General features: G+C 42.9%; 1 protein-coding gene and 1 long non-coding RNA gene across 3 annotated transcripts in view; both read left to right on the forward strand.

Moving 5' to 3' along the window:
• The window catches only part of efr3a (EFR3 homolog A), a 289,375-nt gene that overhangs the window by 174,037 nt on the left and 89,684 nt on the right, over positions 1 to 25,654 (forward strand). For both annotated transcript variants that reach the window (XM_084139708.1, XM_084139709.1), the window contains exons 9-10: positions 19,519 to 19,597; positions 22,061 to 22,196. In XM_084139708.1, coding sequence (XP_083995834.1) covers positions 19,519 to 19,597; positions 22,061 to 22,196 — 215 coding nt within the window. The remainder of the gene's footprint in view (positions 1 to 19,518; positions 19,598 to 22,060; positions 22,197 to 25,654) is intronic.
• Positions 10,535 to 11,078, forward strand: LOC311099086. The gene is made up of 3 exons (XR_014609682.1): positions 10,535 to 10,629; positions 10,725 to 10,898; positions 11,040 to 11,078. It is a non-coding gene; the product is annotated as an uncharacterized lncRNA (long non-coding RNA).

Raw genomic sequence — 25,654 nt, forward strand, 5'->3', positions numbered from 1 at the left:
GCTAATTTATATTCTGTTAAGATGCATTACAATAATCGAAATGTGATTTTGTGCACCATGGGTGGACGCCCTAATCCGTTACCACCCAATGCATATGGATGTCCGGTACATTTCTCTAATTTACGTTGTCTTGTGCCAATTTTTCCTGACGGAAACCCGAAGCAGCATATCGGGCACGTACACACCCCACCAAAGCAGCATGTACACACACACACACCAAACCAGCATGTACATGTTGAGACGGCAGGGCTGGTACAGAGAGAGACACACTATTGAAGCCTGCTGTGTCTCCATGGAGTTTGGCCACATGTACGGCCCCATTAACTTTCCCTGGCCTGACCAATGACGTGCACCCAATTCCACTGCTGGTTATGTAGCAGGATGTAGCGCCATCTGCTGGCCTGCATGTGAAAATGTGTATGCATTCACTTGATTGCTTTGTGCTATGCATGATGCGCAGCCCATTACTAGGGTTGTTTTATTGTAGTTTTTTCGTCTTTTAAACTATTGTATGGTATAATGCAAAGAAACTCCAGCACACTGGTGATATTAAATTGGAACTTACAGTGTTTTAACTAGTTTGTAGATATGAAACAAACAGATCATATCAGTCAAAAATATTAAATTATCAGTTTATGCTACAAAACCAACTTTAGGTTTTAAAAATAGGTTCTATTTGACTCAATATTCCATGACGTACACTAAGGCATTTTTGGCAGAATAGATGGATGCAGTTCAGTGCATAATTAATATAAATCACCAATACATTTCTTGATAATCCAAAAAATATTGCTAGCAGGTTGTAAATCACAGCTGGCCAGGGACATTGCTTGCTGCCTCCACCCATTCGGGATGCACTGTGTCAGTTTCAATGACTCAATATGTTCGACAAAAACTGATGAATGTAACACGGCTGGGAATGTCAATACAATCAAACTAGCAAAGGCAATGATCACAAGTCAGTCATAACATGTCTAATAGGCTAGCATATTTATGTAGCTATTTATTTAACAAGCTAAAAACACAGAGCCTAATGTTAGTTAGCTAGCTGCTGGGAGGATATCATGTCAGTGGGTGAGTGGGTGACAATGTGTCCTCAAATAATTTTTGGGTGCTTACAGCTAGAGATACAGGTGTCATTTGGTTAACTAGCAAGAAATGTGAATCGCTTTGCTAGCTAGCTAGCTATGCTGAACTTGAACGACTGTTATTCACAGTTGGCAGGCATATCTCTTAGTTGCAAATCAAATGTATTTGGCATCGATCAACTGGCAGGCAGTTCCCATTCAGTAGTCAAAACGTGGGTTGGGACAAGCATGCATTGGCAGACAAACTGCAGAAGAGCGAGCAGGCTATCAGTGCAACTTTGACAGCCAACTACAAGCTGAAGAAGTTTGAGAGGGTTTATGTATTCTTGCCTCGTTAGATTTTAGCTTGTCTTGCTCTTGCTAACATTAGTTGTTGATCTTAGGGAGGAGAGAGAGCCTATCTGTTCATGGTTGTTTGATCAATAAGACTGTAAAGTTCCCAATGTAAGAGGACTCCTTGATATTTACATATTTGCAGAAATCTCTTCCGATGTACAGTAATTTGTGTTTTTTGGTGAATGCTTTATAATGGTCTAAAGTCGCGCTGTTGCTACTGCCTGTAAACACACAGTCCAGTTCAAAGATGGCAGGCCCGTGTGGCAAAAGGCTTATTTTCATATAGGCCTACTGTAGCGCTGATTGGCTATGGTGCACTGGTCTGTGTAGACTCTGGTCCTGGACAAGACTGACACGTTTTTATTAGGTTTTATTTGCTACAGTGTCCAAACGCATGGCTGTTTTCCCACTCTATATTGCTATAGAATTTTCACAAATGCCTTACTATTATTTTATTATTTGTCATCTTCTTCCTGGGGATTTCATGCTGCTAAAACGCTGTCAGTTCTACTTGAATGTTTCACAGATTTAATTAATCTTACACCATTTCGGTATCAATAGACCTTCATCAGGGTCAAATTATTGTATGGCATCACACTTTGTTTTGAAACATGGAACCATGTTGCAAAATGTACTATAATGCTTGATTAACCTAATGTGCCACTGCACAAATGTGGTAACAAACCGTTGGTTTTCTAGTAGAGTTAGAACCGATGCTGCGTACACACTCTCACAATGGTGTATTTAGGCCTAATAATCTCCCAGTTTTTCAAAACTATTCTGATTGGATTTGGGCAATCAGATGGGATTAAATCTCAGAATTGGGTATTTAAAAACGGAAAAAATAGATTATTTTCATTCAGATTGGAATTTGGTAATCCAATCTGACCTTTAATCTAAACTCAGCAAAAAAAGAAACATCCCTTTTTCAGGACCCTGTCTTTCAAAGATAATTCGTAAAAATCCAATGCTTGTTCAATGAACCATAAACAATTAATGAACATGCTCCTGTGGAACGGTCGTTAAGACACTAACAGTTTACAGATGGTAGGCAATTAATGTCACAGTTATGAAAACTTAGGACACTAAAGAGGCCTTTCTACTGACTCTGAAAAACACCAAAAGAAAGGTAACCAGGGTCACTGCTCATCTGCGTGAAAGTGCCTTAGGCATGCTGCAAGGAGGCATGAGGTCTGCAGATGTGGCCAGGGCAATAAATTGCAATGTCCGTACTGTGAGACGCCTAAGACAGTGCTACAGGGAGACAGGACGGACAGCTGATCGTCCTCGCAGTGGCAGACCACGTGTAACAACACCTGCACAGGATCGGTACATACGAACATCACACCTGTGGGACAGGTACAGGATGGCAACAACAACTGCCCGGAACGCACAATCCCTCCATCAGTTCTCGGACTGTCCGCAATAGGCACTATGGGCACAATCCCACCATCACTGGACCAAACAGGACTGGTAAAAAGTCTCTTCACTGACGAGTCGCGGTTTTGTCTCACCAGGGGTGATGGTCAGATTTGCGTTTTTCGTCGAAGGAATGAGCGTTACACCGAGGCCTGTGCTCTGGAGCGGGATCGAGGTGGAGGGTCCGTCATGGTCTGGGGGGGTGAGTCACAGCATCATCGGACTGAGCTTGTTGTCATTGCAGGCAATCTCAACGCTGTGCGTTACAGGGAAGACATCCTCCTCCCTCATGTGGTACCCTTCCTGCAGGCTCATCCTGACATGACCCTCCAGCATGACAATGCCACCAGCCATACTGCTCGTTCTGTGCATGATTTCCTGCAAGACAGGGATGTCAGTGTTCTGCCATGGCCAGCGAAGAGCCTGGATCTCAATCCCATTGAGCACGTCTGGGACCTGTTGGATCGGAGGGTGAAGGCTAGGGCCATTCACCCCAGAAATGTCCGGGACCTTGCAGGTGCCTTGGTGGAAGAGTGGGGTAACATCTCACAGCAAGAACTGGCAAATCTGGTGCAGTCCATGAGGAGGAGATGCACTGCAGTACTTAATGCAGCTGGTGGCCACACCAGATACTGACTGTTACTTTTGATTTTGACTTTTGACTACTTTTTTTACTTGTCCATTCAAACAACTTAAATCTATATTCTTCTTGTCCAGACAAGTGAAGACGTATTAATGTCAAGCGCTTAATTGTCTGTCATGATGCTTGTACAGTGCCATATATAATACGCACAGGTCACGATTCAATCAAAACTCATTTCAAACAGAGTTACCTTCTTTTTACAGGTTCAGGTTGTCTGTTTGAAAGGGGTAGGGGGGTAAAAATGACGATAAGTTTTAACCAATAAGATACCTGCTAAAGACCTAGTAAATAACACATGGAAGAAAAACAAACTGCAAGATGTTTTACTGAGCTCAACTGCGCACAGATGACTTGTCATGGAATGTACTGCAAGTGACACGGCTGAGTTAAACTAGGGTTGTGTTCAGTAGGGCCAACCATAGCATACATAATGTTTTGAAATGGAAAGTGAAAAGGAGCTTTTCGTATTGTACAAGTCCAGGTGCCTAATGAACATGACCCAGGCAACCCTTTCGTCTGGTGTCACTTCAGAAACTGACACCATTACTCCAGACTTCCCAACTCAACAACAGACACAGGAGAGAAAAAGGAGAGAAAGTCATCTTCAAAGCAGGTCTAAAAATAGCAGGGGTTAAGGGGGGGGGTTTGCTGGGTTGGCTGGGGTTGGATTGACGTCACCGCGAAGACGGTAGGCTCATTATCATGCAGTGAGCCTCCTCTCTCTCTGCTCCAGCTCGCCATATGGCTGGTTTCCCTCCCCTCTGACGAGGGAGAGATGGAGGGCTGTGGGAGAGAGAGATGGAGGGCTGTGGGAGAGAGAGATGGAGGGCTGTGGGAGAGAGAGATGGAGGGCAGTGGGAGAGGGCGAGAGAGGCAGTGGGAGAGGGCGAGAGAGGCAGTGGGAGAGGGCGAGAGAGGCAGTGGGAGAGGGTGAGAGAGGCAGTGGGAGAGGGCGAGAGAGGCAGTGGGCGAGAGAGGCAGTGGGCGAGAGAGGCAGTGGGCGAGAGAGAGAGAGGCAGTGGGCGAGAGAGAGAGAGAGGCAGTGGGCGAGAGAGAGAGAGAGGCAGTGGGCGAGAGAGAGAGAGAGGCAGTGGGGGAGAGAGAGAGAGAGGCAGTGGGGGAGAGAGAGGCAGTGAGAGAGAGAGAGAGAGGCAGTGAGAGAGAGAGGCAGTGAGAGAGAGAGGCAGTGAGAGAGAGAGGCAGTGAGAGAGAGAGAGGCAGTGAGAGAGAGAGAGGCAGTGAGAGAGAGAGAGGCAGTGAGAGAGAGAGAGGCAGTGAGAGAGACAGTGAGAGAGAGAGAGGCAGTGAGAGCGAGAGAGAGGCAGTGGGAGAGGGGGAGAGCGAGGCAGAGGGAGAGGTGAGGTAGGCATAGCGCGAGAGCGAGGCAGAGGGAAAGGGAGAGCGAGAAGGACAGGGAGAGCGAGGGAAAAGAGGGCCAGAGAGGGGGTGGGGGGGAGGGGCAGAGAGGGCCAGAGAGTGGGGAGAGGGCCAGAGACAGATGGAGACAGAGAGAGGGAGCCAGAGCGAGGGAGAGCCAAGGAGAGAGACTGAAAGAGAGTGCCACCAACTGGTGGTAGACTCAGAAAGAGGTGCCGGTTTATATATAGGTACAATCGGCCTGGGCCCTCGGGTTAGAAGGGTGAATGACCAGTAGGAGAAGATGTACAGTCCACACACGTTTATTACCACAGACAGGCACACACACGATAATAGGAAGTAGACTGATGGAATAGGTGAAAGTGGTTTTCTTTAATGGACAGAAGAAACGGAATATACACTATATATACAAAAGTATGTGGATACCCCTTCAAATTAGTGGATTTGGCTATTTCAGCAAACCCGTTGCTGACAGGCGTATAACATCGAGCACACCGACAATGCAATCTCCATAGACAAACATTGGCAGTAGAATGGCCTTACTGAAGAGCTCAGTGACTTTCAACATGGCACCGTCATAGGATGCCACCTTTCCAACAAGTCAGTTTGTCACATTTCTGCCCTGCTAGAGCTGCCCTGGTCAACTGTAAGTGCTGTTATTGTGAAGTAGAAACGTCTAGGAGCAACAACGGCTCAGCCGCGAAGTAGTAGGCCACACAAGCTCACAGAACGGGACCGGCGAGTGCTGAAGCGCGTGAAAATTGCCTGTCCTCGGTTGCAACACTCACTACCGAGTTCCAAACTGCCTCTGGAAGCAACGTCAGCACAATAACTGTTCGTCGGGAGCTTCATTAAATGGGTTTCCATTGCCGAGCAGCCGCAAACAAGCCTAAGATCACCACGCGCAATGCCAAGTGTCGGCTGGAGTGGTGTAAAGCTCCCCGCCATTGGACTCTGGAGCAGTGGAAATGCGTTCTCTGGAGTGATTAATATTACGCTTCACCATCTGGCAGTCCGACAGACGAATCTGGGTTAGGCGAATGCCAGGAGAACGCTACCTGCCCAATTGCATAGTGCCAACTGTAAAGTTTGGTGGAGGCGGAATAATGGCCTGGGGCTGTTTTTCATGGTTCAGGCAAGGCCCCTTAGTTCCAGTGAAGGGAAATATTAATGCTACAGCATATAATGACATTCTAGACGATTATTTGCTTCCAACTTTGTGGCAACAGTTTGGGAAAGGCCCTTTCCTGTTTCAGCATGACAATGTCCCCGTGCACAAAGTGAGGTCCATACAGAATTGGTTTGTCGAGATCGGTGTGGAAGAACTTGACTCGCCTGCACAGAGCCCTGACCTCAACCTCATCGAACACCTTTGGGATGAATTGGAATGCCGACTGCCAGCCAGGCCTAATCGCCCAACATCAGTGCCCGACCTCACTAATGCTCTTGTGGCTGAATGGAAGCAAGTCCCACAGCAATGTTCCAACATCTAGTGGAAAGCCTCCCCAGAAGAGTGGATGCTGTTATAGCAGCAAAGGGGGGGATCAACTCCATATTAATGCCCATGATTTTGGAATGAAATGTTCGATGAGCAGGTATCCACATACTTTTGTCATGTAGTGTATATTACACCACAGTAAAGCAATGTGAGGCTATACAGTAGAAATGACAATGATGTAACATATGCATAGCAGCAATAGGATAGTAATGGGCTAGCACACATTAGGAATGGCTATTGTAGCATTAGCTGTGCTAGTGTGCTAACAGTATTAGCTGGTAAAAGGCATACAATACAGAAATGCTGGTAGGCTAACATGCTACATAGCAGCAATCATAGCAAGGGGCTAGCATAGCATATGAGGTATAAACAAAAAAAAAGTTACGTTAACTTCACCATAGCTAGCTATTTGGTAACTGTAACCTGGCTGTATTTGGATGCAAAATGTATAGCTAACAGTCTGCTAGTTTGTGCTGTGTTTCTTAGCAAACTAAATTACAAGCTAGCCAACGAGAAAAAACTTTGTGTGTGCTGCGCTAGCTAGCTAGTGTAATGTTAACTAGCAAGCTTACAGACTTGCAAGTTAGCCAACCCTAATAGCAAGATAAATGGTAGCCAAATCTCTTCAATCTTTTTTCTTAACTTACATATTTTTAAATGGTTACTCACCAAAGTAACACATTGTGGTCAAAGACTTAGTAACTTAGTTGTTATCATGATCTGGATACCTAAAACAACAAACATAGTAATGTTTTTGCATTTTTATAAATGTATTAACTTCCCGATGTCTTCGGAACTACCCACAATGCACTATTTCTTAACGTCATATGGAGAACAGGTGCTACCTTGCTAATTCCACCTAGCTAACGTTAGTTAATAGCCATGCTATCATGTAATTACATTAAAAACCATGTTTTGGCGCTGGTGAGGTAATATGTACATCTTCGAAGTAGAAACCATATCAATCTATACGAAAAACTGCATCTGCTCTTTTCCTGTGCGTTTGGTAGTGGTAGTTGAGCAAGCTAGTGAGTGTTGTAGTAGTAGCTAGTGTTCTTTTCATTTCAGATCCAACAGGTTTTTTAAAAGCTAAGTATGCCAAGGAGATGTGTTGTTGCTGGGTGCAGTAATACCCACAAGGACAGGGTTTACGACTCATTTGTGGCCCAAAAATGAGAAGCTAGCTTTTAAGTGGGACCTGTTTGTCCGGTTGAAGCGAGCGGATTGGAGTAAGGGAACCGCAGTCACGTCTACTGTATGCGGTGCTCATTTAACCCCGGGGGATTTTGATCCCTATAACGAGTGGAAGGTAGATTTCGGAATGAGACTTCGACTGAAACCAGGTGCTGTGCCGAGCGTGAATGTGAAGCCTGCTACCTCTGTTTCCTACCAACCTACCGGTAACGTTACATTGCGAGTGTCGGCAGTGATGAAGATAAACCGGGTAAGTTCAATGTGGTAAGCCTTTCATATAGATAGCCACACTTTATGCCTGACTGACCTAACTATGTATTTTGTATAAATTATATATATCTATAACATTTCTAGATTGTTATATCTAGCTAGCTAACATTTATTATAAGGTTGCTACCTGTTAACTAGTAAAGCTACACTTCCTGCAATGTTTTTGACCAGCTAACTTAGCTAACGTGTCATAGCCTCTCTCTCTGCTAGCTAGCAAGTTTATCCAGCTTGTCAACTTCTGACTGTGTTCCAAAAACATGTCTGGGATTGAGACATGGGAGCCAGCCACCCCTCTCTGTTACCTAGCTAGCTAACGTCAGCTAAAGTAATTGTCCTGTTGGTCAATGTCATTGCATTGCATACCAGCAGTTGTCCGCCAAAACTTGAGCTCCAAAAAATTGTTCACCAAATTTGGTCAGTCATTTCATTGCATACCAAATTTGTCCGCCAAAAGTTGAGCGCCTAGAATTGTTCGCCAAAAGTTGGCTGGCTAGCTAGTTAGGTCAATTGGCAAGGTAGCTAGCTAATTCACTTTTAGCTATATTATATAATATTGCTTGTATGATGTGATAAATAATAGCTAGTCTGTACAAATGCATTACGCTGATATATTAGTCTGTGAGATAAGATATACTTTATTGATCCCCGAGGGTAGAAAAAAATGGCCTAAGCAAGTAAAAAACATTCACATTAACAATCATAGAACAAAATAGTATAGTAAAATCATAAATTACTGTGAAAATAGGCATTAAATTGATGTTTATTGATGATTAGGTATAACTACTGATCTAACATCTTTTAGATAATTAATATATTTTCAAAAAAGTTGATAAACTTGTAACCCGCCTTTTGAGAAAATGGCACTTTAATGTTTTGGTACACCTACTGGAGAGCTCTTCTTTGTCTACACCCATTCAGCGTTGTTCACAACCTCTTAAGCCTTAGCCCCACCCATATCTTTAAGGATTCACATGTGAGGCCATGTGCTAAACAGAATGAGTAGTTTAGTAAACAACCAAAGATTTCAAGACTAAAAGTGGTAAAAGTAGTAGCCTACAATAGGAAAAACTCCAGGTAAAAATACACTTTATCTAGTCCTTTGCCTATATCCTAATCTGACTTTGGTGCAGGTCATGTTGTTCTTCACTCTGGAAAACACACACTATATTTATTTGTTACATGCACAGGATACAGAAGGTGTAAATGGTACTGTGAAATGGTTACTTGCATAGTAGCAATATCAAAAACAGAAATATTTTATAAATAATTTATAATTATTAGATGATGCTTACCTGGCACACTTGTCTAAATTGATGGGTCATGTGAAGGAAATGCTGTAACCACCCGCCAGCCACGTCTAGCTAAGTGGATGGGTCACTATTGTCTAGACATGTACACATGTTCATGAATTACAATTGATGGCCGTAATCACCCCCAGACACACCTGGCTAACTTGATGGGTCATGTAATCATCTGGCGAAGTGGAGTCTGTTTAGACATGTAGCTAGCTAGCTAAACAATTAACTGGCATAATCCCAGCTCATACTAATACAAATACAAACATTGTCATAGCAGTAGTATGAATCTGCAGGTAGCTAAAGAGCTAACCAACTAGGTTCAATGTTAGCTAGCTAACATTAGGCAATACCTAGCAATGCAAATGGTTTTGTGATTTGAATAATAATACTACACATATCATACACGTAACGTTCGCTAGCTAGCGAACAGTACGTTATATCTTTCAAAAATGGTGCGGTAGAAAGGACTATCAATACATACTGAACAGCTCACGTTATAGACAGAATCATGCTACATGGCAGACCAATCCAAACTCATCTCCCGGCATGTCCAGCCTATTATCTCAGCAAGTCATGGCTAGTGGGAAGGTTCATGTCTTTTTCCGTGGCCAAATCAACTAGGCTCGTAATTTAACAGTTTTATTCATATTTACAGATGGAATACAAGTTTGTTGTTAAGGCACACAAAAGTTCACATATTCCAGAAGGCATTTCTGCCAAAAAAACGCATTTTGATAAAAAATGCATGTGTACGTTCAAATGCCTCTCCTGTGAAGTAGTGACGTGCGACATACACCTAGTTTCCTGAAACGAGTCACATATGTCACATTTATACTGCTCACCTCATGACCAGGCAGTTATTGTGAAAAAGCTGTCAATACCAATAATTTATTATCATAAAACCTGAGCAGATTTAATTTGTGTTCACATACTGAAATATGTCTAGGATGTCAAACAATCAACAATATGGCGCTGTCCCAATTTCATTGACGTGTATTTTGGTTTTTGTTTATCTTAGAGCAATGAGACGATGAGCGTCACGTGGTCTGAGCTGGAGGGCTTGAAGAGGACTAAGCAGTTTGTTGAGAGTGCTGAGCTGGTGGTTGGAACCCTCATCACTGACCGAAATAGGCAGATCATTAAATGGATCCGCCATATAACATGCCAGATACAAAGCATCGCTTTGATATTTGGCCAAATGTAAGAAAAACCTTTTTTGGGGTCATTATATAACTGGGTATGATTATTCTACCCATCTATGTGTACATTTGTATTATCTGTTCATATTCTACTGTGATTAGCTCTACGCAAGAAAATCGCTGTGGCAGAACTCCATTATCAACCACCTCTACTGGTCATGTGCAACGACTCCTGAAGAAAAAAGAGAAATGATTGTGCTGAAATGGAAAGTTGTACTGTACCACGTACAGAAGCAACACACCAACCTATCGTGTCCTCATGCGTCACTGCAAGCAGAGGAACAGGCAAAGGAGTGGCTGGAACCAAGTATGTGTCCATATCCTACATGTAGTACATTTGTTTTTACAAAACAGCCAATCTTAGAATATAATGGTTAATTCTGTTTTTAAATTGAATTCCAGACTCTGCCACCTCAGTGGGGTTGGAGAAGATTCTACATGGGGCTTTGATCCTGAAGGACATCTTACAACTCTCCGCACTACCAGTCATCAGGGCTAGAGGCGTACCACTCTCTGATGCTGCACTTCCTGCCAAAGCACACTGCCTTCTCCTACAAGGGAATGCATGTGAAGTTGGTAAAGTAATTTAAAAAATATGATAATTTTTCTAACTACTGAAAGTGTATCAAAGCCCTTTCTATTGGTTGTCTCTCAATTGTCACAACCCATCAAATGTATCCTGTGCTTCTTTTTTTTATCCGTTATTTTTTGTTTTAGATCATACCTTGCAGCCTTGCATTACAATGAGAACAGTGGACGGATGCAAGCAGTGACAAAAGACAACCTGCTCAAGTACTCTCCTTCCCAAAGGCCAAGAAGGGTGGATACACAATTTGGCCTGTGAAGACCAAACCCACCTACGGGAAGATTTCTTTAAATTCTTAAAAATAATAAAAATAAAAATGGTATTTTATTACAGTCTGCCAATAGTGTTGAAATGCCTGTTTATTATTTTCTTTACAGACTATGCTGCCAAAATAGTGAAAGCTGTGGTTTATCCCAGGATCCTGGAATCACCTCCACCATTCTCTAGCCAGTTTCAGCGTCCCATGAAGGACCAGGCAGTGAGGGAGTATATATGCTGTTTCAAGCCTGCTGGCACACCATGAGCTCCTGTCTAACCACATTTTTTAAATTACATTTTAGTCATTTAGCAGACGCTCTTATCTAGACCGACTTACAATAGTGAGTGCATAGATTGTTTTCTTAGTCTTTCATACTGGAATTTTTAGTCTTCGGCCGGAATATAGCAGTTGATACTAGTCATACAGTGGGTGTGTGATGTCTTTATTGATTCGTCCGGCTTTGAGGATGGTTCTGGATTTGTGGAGTGATGAGATGCTGGTCTGTGCTGTTCTGTGAATTGTGTTTCTAATTGACAGTGAACCATATGTATTTATGGAACTCTATCATCCATAAAACAAATGTATACAAATATATACAATTATTTATTGTATTTCTAAATGTTATTGTTTTTGTATATTAACTATCATTATGATGGGGACTGTGACCACAAAGTGTAATGTGATAGACCATGGCAAAAGTGATGTACCAGAATTGGTATAAGGAAGGAAGAAGCCACTGCTCCAAAACCGCCATAAAAAAAGCCAGACTACAGTTTGCAACTGCACATGGGGACAACTATCGTACTTTTTGGAGAAATGTTCTCTGGTCTGATGAAACAAAATAGAACTGTTTGGCCATAATGACCATCGTTATGTTTGGAGGAAAAAGGGGGTAGCCAGCATCATGCTGTGGGGATGCTTTGCTGCAGGAGGGACAGGTGCACTTCACAAAATAGATGGCATCATGAGGAAGGAAAATTATGTGGATATATTGAAGCAACATCTCAAGACATCAGTCAGGAAGTTAAAGCTTGGTCGCAAATGGGTCTTCCAAATGGACAATGACCCCAAGCATACTTCCAAAGTTGTGGCAAAATGGCTTAAGGACAACAAAGTCAAGGTTTTGGAGTGGCCATCACAAAGCCTTGACCTCAAACCTATAGAAAATGTGTGGGCAGAACTGAAAAAGCATGTGCGAGCAAGGAGGCCTACAAACCTGACTCAGTTACACCAGCTCTGTCAGGAGGAATGGGCCAAAATGCACCCAACTTATTGTGGGAAGCTTGTGGAAGGCTACCCAAAACATTTGACACAAGTTAAACAATTTAAAGGCAATGCTACCAAATACTAATTGAGTGTATGTAAACTTCTGACCCACTGGGAATGTGATTAAAGAAATAAAAGCTGAAATAAATAATTCTCTCTACAATTATTCTGACATTTCACATTCTTAAAAGAAAGTGGTGATCCTAACTGACCTAAGACAGGGAATCTCTACTAGGATTAAATGTCAGGAATTGTGAAAAACTGAGTTTAAATGTATTTGGCTAAGGTGTATTTACAAATTATTGTAATTTTTTGTCATTTAGCAGATGCTCTTATCCAGAGCGACTTACAGTTAGTGAGTACATACATTTTTCAACTGTATGTATATGTATATGTATGTATGTACAGTGAGGGGGAAAAAAGTATTTGATCCCCTGCTGATTTTGTATGTTTGCCCACTGACAAAGAAAGTCTATAATTTTAATGGTAGGTTTATTTGAACAGTGAGAGACAGAATAACAACAAAATAATCCAGAAAAAAGCATGTCAAAAATGTTGATTTGCATTTTAATGAGGGAAATAAGTATTTGACCCCTCTGCAAAACATGGCTTAGTACTTGGTGGCAAAACCCTTGTTGGCAATCACAGAGGTCAGACGTTTCTTGTAGTTGGCCACCAGGTTTGCACACATCTCAGGAGGGATTTTGTCCCACTCCTCTTTGCAGATCTTCTCCAAGTCATTAAGGTTTTGAGGCTGACGTTTGGCAACTCGAACCTTCAGCTCCCTCCACAGATTTTCTATGGGATTAAGGTCTGGAGACTGGCTAGGCCACTCCAGGACCTTAATGTGCTTCTTCTTGAGCCACTCCTTTGTTGCCTTGGCCGTGTGTTTTGGGTCATTGTCATGCTGGAATACCCATCCACGACCCATTTTCATTGCCCTGGCTGAGGGAAGGAGGTTCTCACCCAACATTTGACGGTACATGGCCCCGTCCATCGTCCCATTGATGCGGTGAAGTTGTCCTGTCCCCTTAGCAGAAAAACACCCCCAAAGCATAATGTTTCCACCTCCATGTTTGACGGTGGGGATGGTGTTCTTGGGGTCATAGGCAGCATACCTCCTCCTCCAAACACGGCGAGTTGAGTTGATGCCAAAGAGCTCGATTTTGGTCTCATCTGAAAACAACACTTTCACCCAGTTCTCCTCTGAATCATTCAGATGTTCATTGGCAAACTTCAGACGGGCCTGTATATGTGCTTTCTTGAGTAGGGGGACCTTGCGGGCGCTGCAGGATTTCAGTCCTTCACGGCGTAGTGTGTTACCAATTGTTTTCTTGGTGACTATGGTCCCAGCTGCCTTGAGATCATTGACAAGATCCTCCTGTGTAGTTCTGGGCTGATTCCTCACCGTTCTCATGGTCATTGCAACTCCACGAGGTGAGATATTGCATGGAGCCCCAGGCCGAGGGAGATTGACAGTTATTTTGTGTTTCTTCCATTTGCGAATAATCGCACCAACTGTTGTCACCTTCTCACCAAGCTGCTTGGCGATGGTTTTGTAGCCCATTCCAGCCTTGTGTATGTCTACAATCATGTCCCTGACATCCTTGGAGAGCTCTTTGGTCTTGGCCATGGTGGAGAGTTTGGAATATGATTGATTGATTGCTTCTGTGGACAGGTGTCTTTTATACAGGTAACTAACTGAGATTAGGAGCACTCCCATTAAGAGTGTGCTCCTAATCTCAGCTCATTACCTGTATAAAAGACACCTGGGAGCCAGAAATCTTTCTGATTGAGAGGGGGTCAAATACTTAATTCCCTCATTAAAATGCAAATCAATTTATAACATTTTTGACATGGGTTTTTCTGGATTTTTTTGTTGTTATTCTGTCTCTCACTGTTCAAATAAACCTACCATTTAAAAGTATAGACTGAGCATTTCTTTGTCAGTGGGCAAACGTACAAAATCAGTAGGGGATCAAATGTTTTTTTTCCCTCACTGTATATATATATATATATATATGTGTGTGTATGTGTATATATATATATAACACAGCTTTCTCTGATTTTACTATCTATAGGTATGTGTTTGGGTAAAAATAACATTTTTGTTTTGTTCTATAAACTACTGACAACATTTCTCCCAAATTCCCCCCCAAAAATTGTCATTTAGAGCATTTATTTCAAAAAATGACAACTGGTCAAAATAACAAAAAAGATGCAGTGTTGTCAGACCTTGAATAATGCAAAGAAAATAAGTTCATGTTCATTTTTAAACAACACAATAGTAATGTTTTAACTAAGAAAGAGTACAGAAATCAATGTTTGGTGGAATAACCCTGATTTTCAATCACGGCTTTCATGTGTCTTGGCATGCTCTCCACCAGTCTTTCACATTGATGTTGGGTGACTTTATGCCACTCATGGTGCATAAATTCAAGCAGCTCGGCTTTGTTTGATGGCTTGTGACCATCCATCTTCCTCTTGATCACATTCCAGAAGTTTCAATGCGGTTCAGGTCTGGAGATTGGGCTGGCCATGACAGGGTCTTGATCTGGTGGTCCTCCATACACACCTTGATTGACCTGGCTGTGTGGCAAGGCACATTGTCCTCCTGGAAAACCCAATGGGGAACAATGTCAAATCAAATCAAATTTTATTGGCCACATGCGCCGAATACAACAGGTGCAGACATTACAGTGAAATGCTTACTTACAGCCCTTAACCAACAGTGCATTTATTTTTAACAAAAAAGTAAAAATAAAACGACAACAAAAAAAGTGTTGAGAAAAAAAAGAGCAGAAGTAAAATAAAATAACAGTAGGGAGGCTAAATATACAGGGGGGTACCGGTGCAGCGTCAATGTGCGGGGGCACCGGCTAGTTGAGGTAGTTGAAGTAATATGTACATGTGGGCAGAGTTAAAGTGACTATGCATAAATAATTAACAGAGTAGCAGCAGCGTAAAAGGATGGGGTGGGGGGGGGGCAGTGCAAATAGTCCTGGTAGCCATGATTAGCTGTTCAGGAGTCTTATGGCTTGGGGGTAGAGGCTGTTGAGAAGTCTTTTGGACCTAGACTTGGCACTCCGGTACCGCTTGCCGTGCGGTAGCAGAGAGAGTCTTTGACAATTTTGAGGGCTTTCCTCTGACACCGCCTGGTATAGAGGTCCTGGATGGCAGGAAGCTTGGCCCCAGTGATGTACTGGGCCGTACGCACTACCCTCTGTAGTGCCTCCTCCCTATAGGCTGTCTCATCGTTGTCGGTGATCAGGCCTACCACTGTTGTGTCGTCGGCAAACTTAATGATGGTGTTGGAGTTGTGCCTGGCCATGCAGTCATGGGTGAACAGGGAGTACAGGAGGGGACTGAGCACGCACCCCTGAGGGGCCCCCGTGTTGAGGATCAGTGTGGCAGATGTGTTGTTACCTACCCTTACCACTTGGGGGCGGCCTGTCAGGAAGTCCAGGATCCAGTTGCAGAGGGAGGTGTTTAGTCCCAGGATCCTTAGCTTAGTGATGAGCTTTGAGGGCACTATGGTGTTGAATGCTGAGCTGTAGTCAATGAATAGCATTCTCACATAGGTGTTCCTCTTGTCCAGGTGGGAAAGGGCAGTGTGGAGTGCAATAGAGATTGCATCATCTTTGGATCTGTTGGGGCGGTATGCAAATTGGAATGGGTCTAGGGTTTCTGGGATAATGCTGTTGATGTGAGCCATGACCAGCCTTTCGAAGCACTTCATGGCTACAGACGTCAGAGCAAAAGGAAGCAAGTTTTCTTCCAGGACAACCTTGTACGTGGCTTGATTCATGCGTACTTCACAAAGACAAATCTGCCCGAATCTAGCCTTGCTGAAGCACCCCCAGATCATCACCGGTCCTCCACCAAATTTCATAGTGGGTGTGAGACACTGTGGCTTGTAGGCCTCTCCAGGTCTCCGTCTAACCATTAGACGACCAGGTGTTGGGCAAAGCTGACAATTAGACTCATCAGAGAAGATGACCTTACTCCAGTCCTCTACGTTCCAATCCTTATGGTATTTTGCAAACCTCAGTCTGGCTCTTCTTTGCTTTTCATTGATGAAGGGCTTTTTTCTGGCTTTGCACGACTTCAGCCCTGCCCCTAGGAGCCTGTTTCGAACCGTCCTCGTCGTGCACTTCACCCCAGCTGCCGTTTGCCATTCTTTTTGTAGGTCACTTGATGTCATCCTTCAGTTGTTGAGTGACATTCGAATGAGTTGGCGGTCATCCCGGTCAGTAGAGTCGTTTTCGGCCTCTGCCGGTCTGTAGCTTTGTTGTCCCCAATGTCTGCTGCTTGACCTTGTTCTTATGAACCACTGTCTTTGAAATTTTATGGATGGAAGCAACCTGACGCTCACTGTATCCCTCTGCCAGTAATGCCAGAATTGAACCCTTCTTTTCCTCACTCAAAACTTTCCTTTTCAACTCTTTTGGCATGGTCAATAGTTCTTTTTTGATTAATATTACTTTTTAGGTACTATTAGCACTGTTTTTGCCATCCAGCTGGTCTTATTGCAAGAGGGTAGTGATGACCACAGCAGTGGTTTTTATATTTTTCCTCGTTAAATAAGATTTGGTTCATGTGATCACCTAATCAGTACCTAATTCAGTAGAATGAGGTGTGCCTGTGTTGGAATTCAACAGACACTGGAATGGAATGGCTGTCATACATGTAGAGATGCTGATTTAAGAAAAATGTGCAGTGGTCTCTTAATTGTTTCCACAGCTGTGTATATATGTGTTTGTGTGTGTGTGTGTGTATATATATATATATATATATATATATATATATATATATATATATATATATATATATATATATATATATATATATATATATATATATATATACACACACACACACAGTGGGGAGAACAAGTATTTGATACACTGCCGATTTTGCAGGTTTTCCTACTTACAAAGCATGTAGAGGTCTGTCATTTTTATCATAGGGGTACACTTCAACTGTGCGAGACGGAATCTAAAACAAAAATCCAGAAAATCACATTGTATGATTTTTAAGTAATTAATTTGCATTTTATTGCATGACATAAGTATTTGATCACCTACCTACCAGTAAGAATTCCGGCTCTCACAGACCTGTTAGTTTTTCTTTAAGAAGCCCTCCTGTTCTCCACTCATTACCTGTATTAACTGCACCTGTTTGAACTTGTTACCTGTATAAAAGACACCTGTCCACACACTCAATCAAACAGACTCCAACCTCTCCACAATGGCCAAGACCAGAGAGTGTGTAAGGACATCAGGGATAAAACTGTAGACCTGCACAAGGCTGGGATGGGCTACAGGACAATAGGCAAGCAGGTTGGTGAGAAGGCAACAACTGTTGGCGCAATTATTAGAAAATGGAAGAAGTTCAAGATGACGGTCAATCACCCTTGGTCTGGGGCTCCATGCAAGATCTCACCTCGTGGGGCATCAATGATCATGAGGAAGGTGAGGGATCAGCCCAGAACTACACGGCAGGACCTGGTCAATGACCTGAAGAGAGCTGGGACCACAGTCTCAAAGAAAACCATTAGAAACACACTACGCCGTCATGGAAAAAATTCTGCAGCGCACGCAAGGTCCCCCTGCTCAAGCCAGCGCATGTCCAGACCCGTCTGAAGTTTGCCAATGACCATCTGGATGATCCAGAGGAGGAATGGGAGAAGGTCATGTGGTCTGATAAGACAAAAATAGAGCTTTTTGGTCTAAACTCCACTCGCCGTGTTTGGAGGAAGAAGAAGGATGAGTACAACCCCAAGAACACCATCCCAACCATGAAGCATGGAGGTGGAAACATCATTCTTTGGGGATGCTTTTCTGCAAAGGGGACAGGACAACTGCACCGTATTGAGGGGAGGATGGATGGGGGCCATGTATCGCGAGATCTTGGCCAACAACCTCCTTCCCTCAGTAAGAGCATTGAAGATGGGTCGTGGCTGGGTCTTCCAGCATGACAACGACCCGAAACACACAGCCAGGACAACTAAGGAGTGGCTCCGTAAGAAGCATCTCAAGGTCCTGGAGTGGCCTAGCCAGTCTCCAGACCTGAACCCAATAGAAAATCTTTGGAGGGAGCTGAAAGTCCGTATTGCCCAGTGACAGCCCCGAAACCTGAAGGATCTAGAGAAGGTCTGTATGGAGGAGTGGGCCAAAATCCCTGCTGCAGTGTGTGCAAACCTGGTCAAGACCTACAGGAAACGTATGATCTCTGTAATTGCAAACAAAGGTTTCTGTACCAAATATTAAGTTCTGCTTTTCTGATGTATCAAATACTTATGTCATGCCATAAAATGCAAATTAATTACTTAAAAATCATACAATGTGATTTTCTGGATTTTTGTTTTAGATTCCGTCTCTCACAGTTGAAGTGTACCTATGATAAAAATTACAGACCTCTACATGCTTTGTAAGTAGGAAAACCTGCAAAATCGGCAGTGTATCAAATACTTGTTCTCCCCACTGTATGTGTGTGTGTGTGTGTGTGTGTGTGTGTGTATATATATATATATATATATATATATATATATATATAGATAGATAGATAGATAGATAGATAGATAGATAGATATAGATATGAAAACTATGAAATGACACATGGAATCATGTAGTAACCAAAAAAGTGTTAAACAAATCAAAATATATTTTATTTTTGAGATTCTTCAAAGAATACATGAGCATGATCAATTACATGAAAAATGCATTCATATATTTCAGGCACTACAACTTTTATTAAAGCCTTATTTGAGTCAAAACGGCTCGTAGGGCAGGAGTCTATCTCCTGTTCCTGTGGTGTGAGGCAGCATGATGTACAAGTACACTCCCTGGACAGGGGGTCTATTGCAGGGCTTGCAATACTTTCCTAATGTTCTGTTATGTCATGTTTATATGTGTAATGTTTCACCCTCCTGAATAGAGCCCTATGGGCTACATTTCAGTGTCCATACTAGTGTACCACTTCGAATTCATCGCCCCAATACAATCGAGTTTGTTGTCCCTTTTGTTATGTGCAGTACTATAACGTAATTGCAATGTGTTTCCTTTGTGTTCTTCCCTCTCCAGGCATCTAGACAACCACCGGCTGTGGGACCCCAACGAGTTTGCTGTTTCCTGTTTCCGGATCATCATGTACTCCATACAGGTGGGTTCTCCAGTCATAGCATTTTAGCGTATTGGGAAACACTTAACCTATTGGGTAACATTTAAATTGTGTCTTAAGTGGTTAGCAGTGGTATTAAGTACTTAAGTAAAAATACTTTAAAGTACTATTTAAATCGTTTTTTGGGTTATCGTTACTTTACTATTTATATTTTTGACAACTTTTACTTTCACTTCTCTACATTCCTAAAGAAAATAATGTACTTTTTACTCCATACATTTTCCCTGACACCCAAAAGTACTCGTTACATTTTGACAGGAAAATTGTCTAATTCACACACTTATCAAGAGAACATCCCTGGTCATGCCTACTGCCTCTGATCTGGCAGACTCACTAGACACAAATGCTTTGTTTGTAAATTATGTCTGAGTGTTGGAGTGTGCCCCTGGCTATCCGTAAATACAAATAAATAGAAAATTGTGCCGTCTGGTTTGCTTAATAAAAGGAATTTGAAATGGTTTATACTTTTACTTTTGATACTTAAGTACATTTTAGCAATTCCATTTACTTTTAGACTTTTACTCAAGTAGTATTTTACTGGGTGACTTTCACTTTTACTTGAGTCATTTTCTATTAAAGTATCTTTACTTTTACTCAAGTATGACAATTGAGTACTTTTTCCACCACTGGTGGTTAGTTTACCTCATTGTCTACTTAGTGTGGTGTCAAATTTGGATTGTAGCTCTCTTGCTTTTACTTTACATTTGTTAAAACTCCCTTCATTGTCCCCTTCGATGGAAACAGAGGGGGGGATTATGGATCTGTCTCTGTCCGTTTGTATGTTAGTCACACGTGATATTTTAGACACCACTGACGAAACTTTGAACAAGCATATCTCCTGTCCCGTTTGAGTTTCAATTGTTGTAAATAATTGGCCCGTGGGGGGGGGGGGGCTGTTGTATGTTGGCTACATTGGTGCCAGAAGTGGAATCGGTGAGAGCACTCAAGCAAAATGGAGGTGTGTCTGTGTATTCAGGTAGTTCTGCATGAGAGCATCACTTCCTGAAGAAGTGAAGTGTTGGGTTCGGTTCACTCTTTTGCATACTATCGCTTTTTGATTTGTGAGAACAAGCTATTCCCACATCTCAGACTAGATTACACACACACACACAGTCCACACAGGTATGATGTTAGCCTACTGCAGTATTCAAACTTAAGTCACTAAATTTCACAACTGCAACACTCATGTTAACCCCAAAATTACCTCAATCTCCGTAGTGCCACACATGTACACATGCAGTATATCATATACCCACAACCCTCTTGGTTCACACACATCTCTCACTTGCTCGCTCACTCACTCACTCACTCACTGACTCACTCACTCACTGACTCACTCACTCACTCACTCACTGACTGACTCACTCACTCACTCATCACTCACTCACAGACAGAGACACTACAGTCTATCCCCGTCTAACCCAAGGGACACCCCTTGACGTCTCACTGCCCCTCAGATGTGTCTGGCTCTCCTCTCCTTTTCAATCTCTTTCTGTTGTTCTTTTAATTGGCCGGCCAGCCCGGAGTCCCCAGGTGACCCTAGGTGGCTCTGCCAGATAAGAGACGATCGATGGGGCTCGAGCCGAGGTGTGTCGTGTGTTTTAAGAGCTTTGTTTGAGCAGCACTCGGGGTCAGCCCTAATCCTAGTCTGGGTTTTAGTGTCTTGGCGAGAGTGACAGTGTCTGGTCTGTCTTTGTCTGTCTGAGAGAGAAACTGTGTATCTGTATGTCTGTCAGCAAGATAAACTTTCCATACGTCTGTAATAATATAATAAAATATATATGCCATTTAGCAGACTCTTTTATCCAAAGTGACTAAATCACGTCTGCATATATTTTACGTATGGGTGGTCCCGGGAATCAAACCCACAATTCTGGCATTGCAAGCGCCATGCTCTACCCAGCTGAGCTACAGAGGATCTGTCTATTTGCCTGTCTGTCTGTCCGCCTGTCTGTCCACCTGTCTTTGTTTTTGTCTCTGTCGGTCTTTGTCTGTGTGTCTTTGCATGTCCATCTGTCTTTGTGCATCTGTCCGTCCACCTGTCTGTCCACTCAATAGCAGGAGAGAACATCCCAGCGTCTTTGTCTCTGTGAGTGAAATGGTATGTCTGTTTGTCCATCCACCTGTCCATTTTTGGATGTAGTGTGGACATTGATTGTTGCTGATTGTTTGTGTTTGAAAACGGGGAAATAAAAAAGGACAAATGAAATACAAGTGTTCATAAAGGTAAATATGTTTATTGTGTTGAACTCTAGCTCAACAGATTAGACTGACTGCTCCCCCAACCCTCCCAAACCTCACCCCTGCCTTTCCTGCCTTTGTGCCCGTGAGCAAGGCATTAACCTCTCAATCTGCTCCAGGAGTGCTGCAGCAGTTAACCCTAGCTTCCAAACTCTGTGTCGACAATAAAGTATTTATATCTTCGTCTCCTGCTGTCTTTCCCAGGCCCAACACTCCCACCACGTCATCCAGCAGGTCCTGGGCCACCTGGACACGCACAACAAGAACACCCCCCGCATGAGGGCCGGCATCGTGCAGGTCCTCCTGGAGACGGTCGCCATAGCAGCCAAAGGCTCTGTCGGTGAGTTGGCTTGGGAAGTGCCTCTAGTGACTCACAACAGGTTACGTCCAAAATGGCACCCTATTCCATTTGCAGTGCATTACTTTTGACAGGGCCCATAGGGTTCTGGTCAAAATTAGTGCACTATATAGGGAACAGGGTGCCATTTGGGACCCACTCACGATGTAGTCTGTCAGATGAGTCACATAGATACATAGGCTCTATGGATGGATAGGTAGATTGTTAGAGAGATGGATATGGTATAACTGATAATAAACAGCTGAGGATCAGGCTGTTGACATGGCAGATTGATGGCTCACGGTGAAATGTTTCTTGCAATTACTTGAGTCATCTAGATCAGCCTTTCTCAAACCCAGGTCTGCGGAGGAATGCCTGCCAGTCCGCAGCATATCCCTCATGACAAAGTCCTACTGATTGCACAGGATTTGTCTCAATCCACTGAATACGCATCTTAGTTCATTGAACCGAGGTTATTTACGTACAATGCCTTCGGAAAGTACTCAGACCCCTTGACTTTTCCACATTTTGTTACGTTACAGCCTTATTCTAAAATTGATAAAAAATATAAAAAATCCTCAGCAATCTACACACAATACCCCATGATGACAAAGCGAAAAAAATAGTTTTAGAAATGTCTGCAAATGTATTAACAAAAACATACTTTAATTACATATGTATTCAGACCCTTTGCTATGAGACTCAAAATTTTGCTCAGGTGCATCCTGTTTCCATTGATCATCCTTGAGATGTTTCTACAACTTGATTGGAGTCCACCTGTTGTAAATTCAATTGATTGAACATGATTTGGTAAGGCAAACACCTGTCTATATAAGGTCCCACAGTTGACAGTGCATGTCAGAGCAAAAACCAAGCCATGAGGTCGAAGGAATTGTCCGTAGAGCTCAGAGACAGGATTGTGTCAAGGCACAGATCTGTGGAAGGGTGCCAAAAAATGTCTGCAGCATTGAAGGTCCCCAGAAACACAGTGGCCTCAATCATTCTTAAATGGAAAAAGTTTGGAACCACCAAGACTCTTCCTAGAGCTGGCCGCCCAGCCAAACTGAGCAATCGCGGGAGAAGGGCCTTGGTCAGGGAGATGACCAATAACCCAATGGTCACTCTGACAGAGCTCCAGAGTTCCTCTGTGGACATAGTAGAACCTTCCAGAAGGACAACCATCTCTGCAGCACTCCACCAATCAGGCCTTTATGGTAGAGTGGGCAGATGGAAGCCACTCCTCAGTAAAAGGCACATGAAATCCCACTTGGAGTCAGGATCGAGGCAAAGATGAACAGAGGAAAATACAGAGAGGTCCTTGATGAAAACCTGCTCCAGACCGCTCAGGACCTCAGACTGGGGCGAAGGTTCACCTTCCAACAGGACAACGACCCTAAGCACACAGCCAAGACAATGCAGGAGTGGCTTTGGGACAAGTCTCTAAATGTCCTTGAGTGGCCCGGCCAGAGCCTGGACTTGAACCCGATCGAACATCTCTGGAGAGACCTGAAAATAGCTGTGCAGCAACGCAGAGAAGAATGGGAGAAACTCCCCAAATACAGGTGTGCCAAGCTTGTAGTGTCATACCCAAGAAGACTCAATGATGTAATCGCTGCCAAAGGTGCTTCAAGAAAGTACTGAGTAAAGGGTCTGAATACTTATGTAAATGTGCATTTATTTTTTATTTTTTTATTAAATTAGCAAAAATGTCTAAAAATCTGTTTTTGCTTTGTCATTATGGGGTATTTTGTGTACATTGATGGTAAAAAGAATTTAATCAATTTTAGAATAAGGCTGTAACATAACAACATTTTGAAAAAGTCAAGGGGTCTGAATACTAATGTGTGTTATTTATATGTATTGAAATAATGGCAGCAAGTGTAAATTCTTAAGTTTCATTATATTTTTTTACATTTTTGTTTCTGATTAAGATCACTTTATTGGTCAATTGCACGCAAGGGCCAACTGAAATTTGACTTCCGCTTTTAACCCAACCACTCCAAAAGACAGATTTTAGAGAGGTGCGGGGGTCTGGGGGTCTGCCAGACTGGGGCCCGGCGAGCTGTTGTTGTGGGGGTTAAATGCTCAAGGGCACAACGGCAGGCAATGGCATCTAGAATTTGATACCAGCCACCCTCCAGTTGCCAGCTGACTTCCCACCAGATTTCTTCCCATCAGACCCGGGATTCGAACTGGCACCCCTCCGGTTGCTGGCTCGCCTCTCTAACCGCTAGGCTGCCTGCCGCCCCCAGCTGATCCTAAAAAAGACATCAAATAGTAATAACATGGACCATCAAGCTATCTTAAACAATTCTATGTGTTATGAGATATCATAGGGAAAATGCATACAAAAATTTGTGTTTTTAATAAAAACGATTGTCCGTTTTCTTTTTTCCCAAGCTGTCCCCAGAGGAAGAAGGCTATTTGTGGTTATTACGGATCCCCATTCATTTAAAGTGTTCCAAAGCTTTTTACTATAATTCTTTAGTGTAGTATATTTTTGTACAGTACGTTTTCCAAATGGCTGTGCAGCCAGACTTATTTGCCATTCCTTTTGCCTCCCCTCTCAACCATTTTGCAATTCCTCATCAATCCATGTGGATTTACAGTCATTTTCTTAATGGGTGCTTGCTTATTAGTTAATGGAATGCCTTGGCACAAAACAAGTTTGAGAAATGCTGATCTAGATATAGTCAATGAATGGGTCTATGGGTAGATTGATGCATAGGGAATGATTTGACGATTATTATTTTGTTGATGTCGACAACTGCTTGGTTAAGCTGTCAACTCTCAAATTTGCTGTTTTCACAGAATGTAGCTTTAGGGTGTATTATCAGTATGATAGCTACAAGCTAGCCATTTAACTTTTGGGGGTTGTTTGTTTGGTGCTGCTATTGTAATGATGGCAGGCAGAATACTATCCACCACTTTGAATTAATTATCCTTGATTTAATAGTAGATGTTCAGTTTGGAGAGGAAGACTAGGAGGAGGAAGATACTTTGATCCCATGTTTATTTAAACCCAATTATTTGGCCCTCTTTTGCCCTCCCAATTAACCGCTCTCTCGACAGGACTGACCCGTTCCAACAAACATACATACAACAGCGCATACACTGTTAACCCAAACTCCCAAACCTCAACCCCACCAAATCTCTGGTTAGGTATGTTCAGGCTGCAGGGGGCTCCATAGCTGGAGGTAGAAGTGTGCCCCTAACCACATATCTGTGATCGTATTAACTAACATCAAATCCTAACCTTGACTATTAAAAAATGGATCTGGCCCTGGACCAGTGGTTATGGGCAACTTCTATCAACACCATATCCCATCCAAACTTCAACCCATCCAAGCTATATTTCGGACAAACACGTTTTTAAATCCATAGATACAGTATAACATACAGTGTGTGCTCTGTTTTTCTTTGGTCTTAAAGCCACACTCTGTACCTTTTCAAGTTCAGTC

This window comes from Coregonus lavaretus, assembly GCF_964263955.1.
Source record: "Coregonus lavaretus genome assembly, chromosome: 23".
NCBI lineage: Eukaryota > Metazoa > Chordata > Actinopteri > Salmoniformes > Salmonidae > Coregonus > Coregonus lavaretus.